At 43.8% G+C, this 12,075-nt stretch overlaps 1 protein-coding gene across 2 annotated transcripts in view; it reads left to right on the top strand.

Annotated features, from left to right (window-relative positions):
* Positions 1–10,914, top strand: part of DNAJC1 (DnaJ heat shock protein family (Hsp40) member C1) — a 123,790-nt gene extending 112,876 nt beyond the window's left edge. For both annotated transcript variants that reach the window (XM_054695137.1, XM_037510694.2), the window contains exons 10-12: positions 6,065–6,113; positions 7,820–8,274; positions 10,699–10,914. In XM_054695137.1, coding sequence (XP_054551112.1) covers positions 6,065–6,113; positions 7,820–8,274; positions 10,699–10,767 — 573 coding nt within the window. In that variant the 3' untranslated portion in view covers positions 10,768–10,914. The remainder of the gene's footprint in view (positions 1–6,064; positions 6,114–7,819; positions 8,275–10,698) is intronic.
* The last annotated feature ends 1,161 nt before the right edge of the window (positions 10,915–12,075 follow it).

The raw sequence follows: 12,075 nt of genomic DNA, 5'->3' as shown, positions 1-12,075 counted from the left end.
TAAAAAAAAAAAAAAAAAAAAAGATGAACTCTTGCCACTTGCATCAACATGGATAGAACTGGAAGGGTTTATCCTAAGCAAAATAAGTCATAAGGAGAAAATCAAAAACCAAATGATTTCACTCATGTGTAATATAGAGAAACAACAAAGGAACAGAAAACCTAAACCAAAACAAACCCTAGAAATCTTATTGTAGAACTAAAGCTGCCAGAGCAGGTGAGGGCTAAGGGAGCAGTGGAATATAGTGGAGGATTATGGGTGCTTTGATGGTGAACATGGTATTGTAACATGTATTGGAAGAGGCGTGAACCTGTTTCCCCAAATTAATACATTGTTATAAGCCATTGTTACCTCAAAATAATAAGTTTTAATTAAATCTCAGAGCTAAAACAGTGACTAAACTGATAAAAATCAAAACCCAACTGTAGCTGTTTATAAGACATTCACTTAAAGGGTAAGGATATAGGGATGGAAAACGTATTGTGTACAAGTGAAGTTGAAAATCACAACTATATTCATAGCAGACAAAATAGACTTTAAAACAGTTTTATATATAATAATGAGTGATCAATTCATCAAAAAGATATAGCAGTCATGAATATATATGCACCCTACATAGGAGCACCAAAGTATATTTAATGCATTAACAAACCTAAAGAAATTAATAGCAGCAACACAGTAGTAGAGGACTTTGACACCCCATTCATATCATTGGATAGATCTTCCACACTCCCCCCCTCAAAAAAAATCAAGGAAATATTTGTCTTACGTGACACATTAGACCAGATCGACATATATTGACATTCCATTCAAAAGCAGACTATACATTCTTCTCAAGTACAAATGAAATATTCTCAAGAATAAATCACATGCTGATACACAAAATAATATCAACCATCTTTTCTGATCACAGTGGTGTGAAGTTAAAAATCAACCACAAGAGGGTCCTCCCTGGTGGCACACGGGGTTGAGACGCTACTTATATAGCTATCCGCAGCCACTGCAGCACATGTTCAATCCCCAGCCAGGGAGCTATCCACATAGCAAAGCAAACCTTTCCTGGCTCGCCCGCTGCTCCCCTCAGCAGTGTATTTCAGTCAGTCCTCCTGTTCTGTTCCCCACTTTGTCTCTGGTGAATACTCTTATTCCCCATACCTCTGGCCTGTACCCCAGTTCTTGTATGCATAAATTAATAAATCTTTAAAAAAGAATCAACCACAAGAACAAATCTGGGAAAACTACAAATATGTGGAGATTAAATGCATGGTACTGAAGAAATCAATAAAGTATCTGGAGACAACTAGAAAAAAAAAAAAAAAAAACAAAAACCTACATACCAGACTCTTGGGTTGCAGAAAAAGCAGTACTAAAAGGGAAGTTACAGTAAAACAGGGGTAGCTCAAATATCAATCTACTTTGCATGTAAAGACTAGAAAAAAAAAAGTGCCCCCGGTCAGTAAAAAGAAGTAAATCATAAAAATCAGAGCAAAGATAAATAAAATAGGAAAAAAAAAAAAAAACACAAAAGAGCAATATAACTAAGAGCTAGTTTTTGTTTTTTTGGGTTTTTTTGGTTTGTTTGTTTTTTTTGCAGTGGTGGGCGGACAACAAAACCTAAGAAACCTTTAGCTAGAGTCATTAAGACTCAAAGTCAGATTGAAAGAGAAGTTACAGTGAATACCACGGAAAGACAGAGAATCATAAAAGGACTACTGTGAGCATATGCCAACAAATTAGAAGAAACAGATAAATTTCTTGAGTTGTGCAATCTCCCAAGACTGAATCATGAAGAAACAGAAAATTTGAACAGACCAGGAATAGATGATTTCACTTGTGAATTTTAGCAAACATTCTAAGATCTATATCCATATTTTTCAAACTTCCAAAAATCTGAAGAGGAGGAACTGCTTCCCAACTCATTTTACAAAGCTAGCACTACCATGATACCAAAACCAGACAAGGACATGACACTAAAGAAAATTACAGGCAAATATCTGATAAACATAGATGTGAAATATTAGCAGACCAAAATTTAGCAATACATTAAGAAGATCATCCACCATGACCAAGTGGGATTTATTCCAGGGATGCAAAGATGGTTCAGCATATGCAGATCCATCAATGTGAAACATCAGATCAACAAATAAAATAAAAACATGATGATCATTGCAATAAATGCAGAGAAAGCATTTGATAAGATCCAGTATCCATTTATGGTTTTTAAAAATTCAATTAAACGGGTATACAAGGAATATACTTAAATATAATAACCATCTAGGGCCTCCCTGGTGGCGCAGGGGTTAAAGACACAGCATTATCAAGCTATCGCCAGCCACTGCAGCAGGAGTTCAATCCCCTGCCAGGGAGCTGACCCCATGGCGCAGCAGACCTCTCCTATCATACCCACTGCTCCCCTCAGCACTGTATTTCAGTCCATCTGCCTGTTCCGCTCCCCACTCTGTCTCTGGTGACTCGCCTCACCCCATACACTTCTGGCCTAGACCCCAGCTCTTATACGCATAAATAAATCTTAAAAAAATAAAAAGACTCCACAGTGAAAGAAACCATCATTAAGAGGAAAAGGCAGCCTACTAAATGGGAGAATTTGCAAAGATGTTAATATCTAAAATAAACAACTCGTAAATCTCAATGGCAATAACAAAAAAACAAAACAACCTGATCAAAAAATGGGTAGATGATCTAAATAGGCATTTACAAAAAATGACATGCCAATAGTGACATGAAAAGATGTTCTTCATTGCTTATAACTAGGGAACTATAAATCGAAACTATAATGCATCTCACACCTGCTGGAATGGCTGTTATCATAAAGAAAAGAAGCAGTAAGTGTTGGTGAAGATGTAGAGAAAAAGGAACGCTTGTGTACTATTGGTGGGAGTGTAAGTTGGTGCAGCCACTAGGTTCCTCAACAACTGGAAAATAGAACCATATGATCCAGCAAATCAGCTTCTGGTTATTTATCCAAAGAATAGGAAAACACTAATTTGAAAAGATATATGCACCCGTATATTCACTGCAGCTGTACTCATAGTTGCCAAAATATGAAAAAACTTAAGTGCCCATTGATAGATGAATGAATAAAGAATATGTGGCATATATACACAGACAATAATGTGGTAGTTAAAGTTATGATATGACTTAGCATTCCACTCCCAAGTATATACGCCCAAGATAAATGAAAAATATATGCCACACAAAACCTTGTACACAAATATTTATAGCAGTATTATTCATAATAGCCAAAAAACAGTAAATATCATAAATTTCTGTCATCAAAATGCACTATTGCCCATATACTGGAGTATTATTTTGCAATAAGAAGGAATGAAGTACTGATATATACTACACCTTGAATGAATCTGGAAAATGTTAACCCAATTGAAAGAAACTAGGGCCTCCCTGGTGGCGCAAGGGGTTAAGATGCAACCTATGACACAGTCCGCAGCCACTGCAGCATGAGTTTGATCCCCAGCCTGGGAGCTACCCACATAACACAGCAGACCTCTTCTGGCTCTCCTGCTGCTCCCCTCTGCAGTGTATTTCAGTCAATCCACCTGTTCTGTTCCCCACTCTGTCTCTGGTGAATCCATCCTCTCATCCCCCCACACCTCTGACCTGCACCCCAGTTCTTGTATGCATAAATAAATCTTAAAAAAGAATGAAAGAAACTGGCCACAAAAATCCATATATTATCTGATTTCATTCATATGAAGTCCAGAACAGGGGAAATCTATCTATAGAGTCAAAAAGTAGATTAACAGTTGCTTAGTGTTGTGGAGTGGGATGGGATGGAGCACATAGAGGATAATAGCTAAAATGGACAATTTCTTTTTGAAGTGATAATATTCTAAAGTAAGCCATGATGATGGGCCTCCCCGGTGGCGCAGCGGTTGAGCGCTGGGTTGCGAAGCTGCCCGCGGCCTCTGCGGCGCCGGTTCGATCCCCGGCTGCTCCCCAGCCACCGGAGGAGGGTCCCACATGGCGCGCAGACCTCTCCTGCCGCCCGCTGCTCCCCTCAGCAGTGTACTTCGGTCCTTCTGCCTGCTCTGCTCCCCGCTCTGGCTCTGGTGAATTCCCTCACCCTCCCGCGCTTCTGACTGTACCCAGTGCATGTATAAACAAAACAAACAAACAAACCAGCAAACAAATAAATAAAGCATGCCTCTATAAAAAAAAATAAATAAATAAAATAAAATAAAATAAAGTAAGCCATGATGATGGTTGCTCTGAGGAAAATTATATGCACATACACACCTTATTTAGAACAATGTTCTAAATAGCTCATTATTACACAGATAAAGTTTGTTTGCAATATGATGGCCCATTTTTGTTACATGGTCAATTTCCATGAAACTGGCATTCCAAGATAGAGGTTAAGGCCAGAAATATAGACTAAACATTTCTTTTCTAAAGTATTATTGAACAGATGATAGGAAACCATCAAAGGAAATGGAAAGAATACATGAATAGCAAAGACAAAATGTTGAATGTTAGATTGGGGAACAAGAGGCAGGACCGTATAGGAGGGTCCAGTGAAGTAAGATTGAAAGAAAGGAGGAAAATTTGCAAATAATATCATGTAAGCCAAGTGGAATGGAAGATCATCTTTTAAAGTAGAGAATGCTTGAGCTAAGTTTGAAGGTTTATGAAATGTATCTAATGGACCAGGAGAAGTTGAAAACAAAGGAAATTAATGGCGCATAGTTCTGGGAGGATTCAGAATGAGAAAGGAAGACAAGTTCTTTGAAATGGGATAAAGGCGAAGGATTTATAGTGATGTAATCAGATTTGGAGTTGGGAAGTCAAAGAAGCTCATGTTAAATAACTTAAAATTTTTCCGCAAAATAGAAATCAAAGCCATCTGGAGAGAGAAAAAAAGGGGAACTAAAATTGAAGAATGTTTATCACCCAGCTAGTAAGAGATAGAACTAAGAATACCAAATCTCCCTAATTTTGAGTTGACCATATTTTGTCAGGTTTTACTTTCAAAATTCATTAAAGCAGTGAAATATTGGTTCAAGAATGTGTGGAATAATATGATAGAATCTATAAAGTTTTAAAATAGTCCTTGTATACAACAAATGCAATTTTAATAAAGTTAGTGTTTGAAGTAAGGAAGAATGGATAGCTTCTTTTTTAAGTGCACTAGGGCAACTCACTGCCCATAAAATTTTTCAAATTTTGACACCATATTTTAAAATAGTGAAATATATAATAGAATGGTTGTTTATGACAGCATAGAGACCAACTTAGGGGAAACAAAGGAACTTTCAATAATTGATTATACTGTTGGTTACGTGGGTCTTTTTTGAGTTATGCATTTAAAATGTGTATATGCCGCTCCAAATTCCATTTCAGTTTTAGAAAGGGAAATCTGTATATAGATCTAGAAGACATTGTTAAATGAAGAAAGCCAGTTACGGAATGTTACACAGAATACAATATATAGAAAAAAAGAAATAATTGCTACCAAACAAAATTACATCTGTAGAGCCACACTGTGTATGTAATTGTCTCAGGATTCTCGGGGTATCTGCCCTCTTCCACCAAGAGATTCTGCCACTGGTGTCCATCTATATGCTTTTAGGGTTTCTGTCGACAAGACAAAGACTTTTATATTGGAGCATGATTGACTTAAATATAAATTAGCTAACTGTTTATATTTGCTAGTATAACAGTCTCCAGCAAGTAAAAAATAATCTCTTTCAGGAAATTCTACTCCAAAGTCATGACCTCTTTATACAGTGATTTTGAAACATTCTATATTGAGTTTGCCTAGTATAATTGACCTATCAGTGAACTAGAAGTAACCAGAAGATTCAAGTTCTTGTTCTGACTCTGCCTGTTAGATGGATATTTTGGGGCAAGTCATTTAATCTCTTTGGGCTTCAGTTTGCTTGTTTAAATTTTATGAATTGAACTGATGACTGAGGGTCCTTCCAGGCTTAAGATTTAATGAACCCTGTTCATTCACACAGACCTTTACGTGACCTACAACAGATTTGTGAAAATAAAGGGTTTTTGCTGTTGTATTTTGAAACAGGTGACAACCAAAGCGAAGCAACTGAAGGATTCAGTTACCTGCTCCCCTGGTGAGTTAGCATCCACTTCATACCACCTAGCATGGTTTCTCCAAATACATCCCTTTTTATAATAACTTCTTTAAATATGTTGATTTACAACAAAAAACTATGAACCAGAGACACTTTTAGGGGGGGCGGGAGGGGAGGGATTGGGGTCAGAATGTGGGGGGCTGCAATTGTATGGGGAATATAACAATAAAATTTATTATTTTAAAATAAATAAATAAATAAATAAATATGTTGATTTAATAGTTTTGCCCAATGAGCTCTACTGGTCACATCTCCAATAGGGATCACATTACAGGCACTGGCAAACCAGTCAGCCCTACCCATACTGTGAGTGTTGATATATTTCTCAAGTTGACAGAGCTATAAAAACCTTATGCTTTTCTTATATGGGCGGGGAGGGCCTGACCCACAAGAGAACGCCAGTCTGCACCACATAAATGCTCTGTGTGGTTCTCCACCTGTCTGCCGTCACATCCACAGACAAGAGTCATTCAGAATAGACAACAAGCAGCTTTCTATGTTTCTCAAAATCTCTTTCCTCCAGGAATAACTTGTATTTTATTAGCAGCTCCATACTCTTTACTTGGAACCACGATGTAAGAATTTTCCTCCTAAACTTTCCAACATAACTCAAATATGGGCCCCAAGGAAAGTACTGCAGGTGAGCGAATTATGAAGCCGCTAGCCCTGAGATCTCAAAAGCCATCCCCAGGAAGGAGTCTACACTCTTTAGGAAAAAGGACATTTCCAGATTCCTTTTGCTACCAATAAAAAGATTTGTCTGGGCCTAGAGGCAGAGATAGGCAATGAGCCTCTCAATGAAAGAAACCTACCTCCAAGACATTCCCCCTAAAAACGTGTTCTTGGTGTAAGTGGCAAACAGACATGGATCTTACTAGAGCACTGGCAGAGGGGTTGAAAGTGTCATGAAGAGAACAGATGTGGGGACCTCCCTGGTGGGGAGGGGTTAAGCACAGCACTATGAAGCTATCTGCAGCCACTGCAGCACGACTTTGATCCCCAGTCAGGGAGGTGACTCACATGGCGCAGCAGACCTCTCCTGACTCGCCCGCTGCTCCCCTCAGCAGTGTATTTCAGTTATTCTGCCTGTTCTGCTCCCATCTCGGTCTCTGGTGAATCCTCTCACCCCCCACACCTCTGGCCTGTACCCCAGCTCTGGTATGCATAAATAAATCTTTAAAAAGAGAGAAAAGATGTGCAGTTAAACACACAGGCTGTCTCTGAGATGACACCCATGACTGAGGAATTTGCCCTTTATTGTCAGAGGAGGAATCACGGTGGCAACAGAAGCAGCTTTGAGCAGAGAGTGCATCCCCGTGCCGAGTGTCTCACCCCCCAATGGTGAGCACAGCCTAAGATTTGACAGATTTCAATTTTGCTCATGGAATTAATAAAAACTTCAGAGTATGAAGAACAGCCTTTCTTACCTAAAAAGTAGCAGCTTATTCCTTCTCAAAAAGGTCTTTGCATTCTCTGCTCACAGCCTGATGCCACGTATGCCCACCTCTCCTCCGAGTGCTGGGAAGAGCAGAGACAGGGTCTGGGTCCAGTCCCACCTCTGCTGCTTTCTGAGATTGATTTTCCTCACCCGTAACGTTGTGGCAGCGATCCCTGCGTTGGAGCAGCTGCTGCTCTTGTCCCCGAGCCACTTGCCCTTTCACCTGTGTGACTGCTCTTCCTCGCAGGAATGGTTAGACTCTCTGAGCTCAAAGCAACAGCCCAGAACTCCAGGTCCGCCAAGACCACCGTGGCCTTGCCAGACGACATCATCACCCAGCGAGAGGACGCGGAGCAGCCCGTGGAGGACGTCGGGGACGGGCAGGGAGAGGACGCTCAGGAGCAGCAGGCCGCGGTCGCAGAAAGCCAGCCTCGGCGGCGGAAGCCAGCCAGGCCGCCTGATGTCACGACAAAGGCGGAGCCAGAAGAAAAGTTCCGAGGAAAGAGGCAGAAAGACTTTGACATGTCAGAGCAAAATGAATCCAGCGACGAGGAAAGCCAGAAGAGAGAGAGCACTCGTGCTGTGGAGGAACCATGGACTCAGAGTCAACAGAAACTTCTGGAATTAGCATTACAGCAGCACCCGAAAGGATCCTCTGACCGCTGGGACAAAATAGCCAAATGTGTCCCGTCTAAGAGTAAGGTGGGTGAGCAGGGAAAGTAAGAGGCCTCCACATTTGTTTGAAAATGCCATTGAGGGGGCTGCGGCCATGTCTACCTAATTTTTCTTTGGTTTTATTCTTTCTGCCTACAACTGTCTCCGTGATCACTTATTTGCCATTTATATTCTCGTGTATTTCTCCCAATAGCATGTGAATCTGTGCGTGATGTATTAGTGTATGTAAATGAGCTCAAGATTCTCAGTTTAATCATTCAGACCAGTTCCGTTTTTCTCAGAGAAAATTCCATACTTAGACAATACATTTCACCCACAACAACCCTGCCAGCCTACGAGCATTTCCTCCACGGGCACTGCGATTTGAGAAGCACAAGGACCACGCAGCATTTTCTCCACCTGTGGTGGCAGCTCCCTTTAACCGGTGTGAGCAGATTTCTCATAAAATCACAACCTGTAGCGTTGCAGTCGCTCTGACAAGGGCTGTGTGTGGTGGTGGGCGCCGTGATCAGGTAGACTGCGCGGGCTCAGCAGCAGCGCCTCGCTCCCTGGCCACCATCTCTGCGAGTGGGGGCGGGATCAGAGTGACACTTAGGATTCAGCTCATCCTCTGTAACCTTGGCTGTTTATAATTACCTTTTCCCTGTTTACAGCTCTCAGTATCTGCTTAAATACATCTGCAGATAACTCAAATAAAAGACTCAGATAGGAGGGTTGGCGGAGTGTCCCTGTAGGAACCACCCCCGACCCGGGTCTTCGCCTCCTGCTCTGACGGTGTGGGGCTGTGGCGCTGCAGTGTGTGCTGTGCAACGTGGCCCTTTCTTGACACACACTCTCCCGGGCTTCATTCCTTGAAGCTCTCCTCTTAGGCTGAGGCACCAGGATGGCTGAGAAATCAGAAGAACCAATCTCTTCTGCCTTCTGTGCCTACTACTCTGTAGCCTCTGGGCACATTGATGTTCATTTACATTTTTTTTAATTGAAATTCTATGTTGGAAAATCTAGCTTGTGGCCATGAATGTCCCTGTGTGTTCAGGCCTGGTTATCTATCACCTACTTTAAAATGATGAAGCTGAGAATTCCCGGGGAGAAAAATAAACTATTAACAGTTGATCTATTGGAGAATCACAGATTCTCCAAGTCTCTCCAACTGGTTTGCCAAACGTAATTATTTTCCCTGAATTTCTCTAGCATCTGTCAGGACACAGGCATTTCATGTGTGATGAATTGACACTGGCTTAAAATGAAGGAGCTGGAACTGTGAATTCCTAAGAAAGAACACTCAAAACTCATTGCCTTGGGGTTCAGAAACCTTCCTGCTTCCACCAGAACCGGGCAGCACGTGTATTGTCCTGCAGGTGTTCCCGCTGAGCCTTGAGTTTAGAATGAGGTCCAGGAGGGGCACCTGCTGTGGAACGGCACCCTGTGAGTGGATGGGAGCCATGGGGAGTCCTGGGCCTCACGGAGGAGTCTTTGCTGAGCTAGATGCCAGGCTGGATTCATGACAGGCTTGTTTCCCAGAGCACAGAGCCCCTGTCTGCTGGGTCAGGTGCGGTACTGGCTGCCTCTGGGGTCCAGCAGTGGGCACCAGTGGCAGCAGAGCCATTAAGGCCAGGCTGGTATTTTAGACTGCAGGCAGGTAGTCTTCCAGGATACTAGAAAGGCAGTGGTAAGAAGAGACTCATCCACCACAGCTGCAATCTGGGAAGAGAATGAACAGTCTCTGCCCAAGGCAGCTGCCAATCATCTGCTGCAGAGTGGAAACCAGTCTGCACCACACCGTGCGTTACAGGAGGCTGACAGGGCCATTGCAGCAAGTATTTTTTGAACAGAATCAGAAATGGATTCTGGAAAGCACCTGAAGAAACCTGAGAAACCTCCGCTCCAGTCATGAGTCCCCTCCCGCAAGGGTGCGAGCTGCAGGCAGCTGGGACCTGGGCAGGGAGCTCTGAGCCTTCCCAAGCAGGAGGGAGGCTTCTGTCTCATTCCCACCAGGCCCTGGGGGGCTGCACCGATGCACCCACCCGAGGGACCTTCCAGCGGACCCTTGGGAAGAGACAAATCCCAATGAGAATTATGTTAATACCCGGCCTCAAGTTTTTTTGGTTTCTCTGAAGTGACATGCTGTGATGAAATAGTGAAATGTTAGCATAATAACTGCAGTTAGCAAGTTGAATGTCGTAGTAGTAATCGTGACAAGGATAAATGGCTGGACCAGCCCCGCCCCCATCGCGCCGTTCTGCCCCTGGGCTGCCCCTGGCTGGCCTCATCTGCCCGCCATCAGCAGGACTCACCTAGGAAATGCCGGGCAGGTTCTGTGCCAAGTGAATGGACATGACACCTCCTCTTTAGCATGGGGCATGCCCAGCAAAGAGCCCAGCAGGCTCACCCCAAGACGATCACGCTGACTTGTGGAGTAATTATCTCACGTCTCTTTTTCTCTTCCTGCAGGAAGACTGTATCGCTAGATACAAGTTGCTGGTTGAACTGGTCCAAAAGAAAAAACAAGCTAAAAGCTGAATGTTCTGGAAGATGATGTTCACCTTCATTTTCCAAAATGATGATTTTAAAAATCTTACGCAGAAACTTGCGTTTTGTACCTCAGTATTTCTATTCATCATGTGCCTTAGTAAAAAAAAAAATAATAAAAATTTAAAATAAATGTTGTGCTAAAGTGTTTAAATGCTGTGTTAAGGGGGAAATGATTAGGCTATTTTACAGATTATTTTCTCATCACTGCCAGGTTTCATTTCCTGGAGAACAGTCCGAATCCTGTTTTCAGTCAAGCGAATAGATGATTTTGAGGGAAGATTTGCGTGAACGAATACATAAGAATTACAGCTTGCTGCATTTCTTTGACCAGAGAGCCCACCCAGTTAATGAGGTCACTGGCAGCAGGATGCAGGCGCTCGGGGAGAAAAGCAGCAGCAAGGCTGGCGCTGCACTGGCAGGCGAGGAAGGTGCCGACCTGGCGTGGCCGGCTCCACACCTGCTGATCTGGTTGCTTGTCCTTGCTCTGTCCCCGTCGGCGGGGTGTTCCTTTTCAAATCTTCCGTCATTTTCTCAGGGCTCGGCATAATTTGCTGGTATAAATTCCCTAACCTTAGGGACCATAAGGGTAATCAGAGCATAGTTGAGGGAAGCGATTTAATACAACATCTATAAAGACGTCATCTTTCTAAGGATTGAAAGGAGGTTCCAGTCTCCTGGAGAAGAGCTGAGGTGGCCTGAGCCAGCCCCGCGCCCTCCAGCCCTTCCAGCGCTTCCTTCGCCTGCAGAGGCGGCTGAGCAGCGAGAAGCCAGAGTCGCGACACAACCCGAGTGGGACCTGGGGAGACGCGCCTCCTCCAGGCCTGCGAAAAGGCACTTGAACAGGAACAGCCAGTTACCAAGCATCTGGCCCGGTGCTCATCTGATCACGACCTGAGTTGTAGGGCAGCAGCTCCGTCCAGTCAGGAAGGGAGGCAGCGGGTCAGCTCTGTCCCGCGGGCACGAGCGTGGAGGGGACAGGAAGTGGGGCCGTCGCCCCAGTCACGTGCCCACACTCACCAGCAAGAACGCACCAGAGCTGAGCCAGCCTCGGGAGGCCGCCAGAGCCAGCAGCCTCTCTCCTGAGCTTCCCTGCGGAGCTCGTGGGGCTGCGATGCCATCACTGCCTTGCTGTGGCGCCAGCCGCCTCCCCTTCCCCAAGGAAGCCTCTCCAGGAGGTGGCGCGTGGAGGGAGCCCGCGGGGAGAAGGTGCGTGCGCTGCTGCCCCCAGGGCCCGGCCAGCTCGGCTGGTTCTAGCTCCAGGCCTGTCTCGTGCTGCCCGCTCCCCAGGCCCGCGGC

This window comes from Talpa occidentalis, unplaced genomic scaffold (genome assembly GCF_014898055.3).
Source record: "Talpa occidentalis isolate TD23 unplaced genomic scaffold, MPIMG_talOcc4v2.1 talOcc4.14, whole genome shotgun sequence".
Taxonomy (NCBI): Eukaryota; Metazoa; Chordata; class Mammalia; order Eulipotyphla; family Talpidae; genus Talpa; species Talpa occidentalis.
Note: the sequence above shows the minus strand (reverse complement) of the source record. Positions and strands in the feature narration are given on the sequence as shown.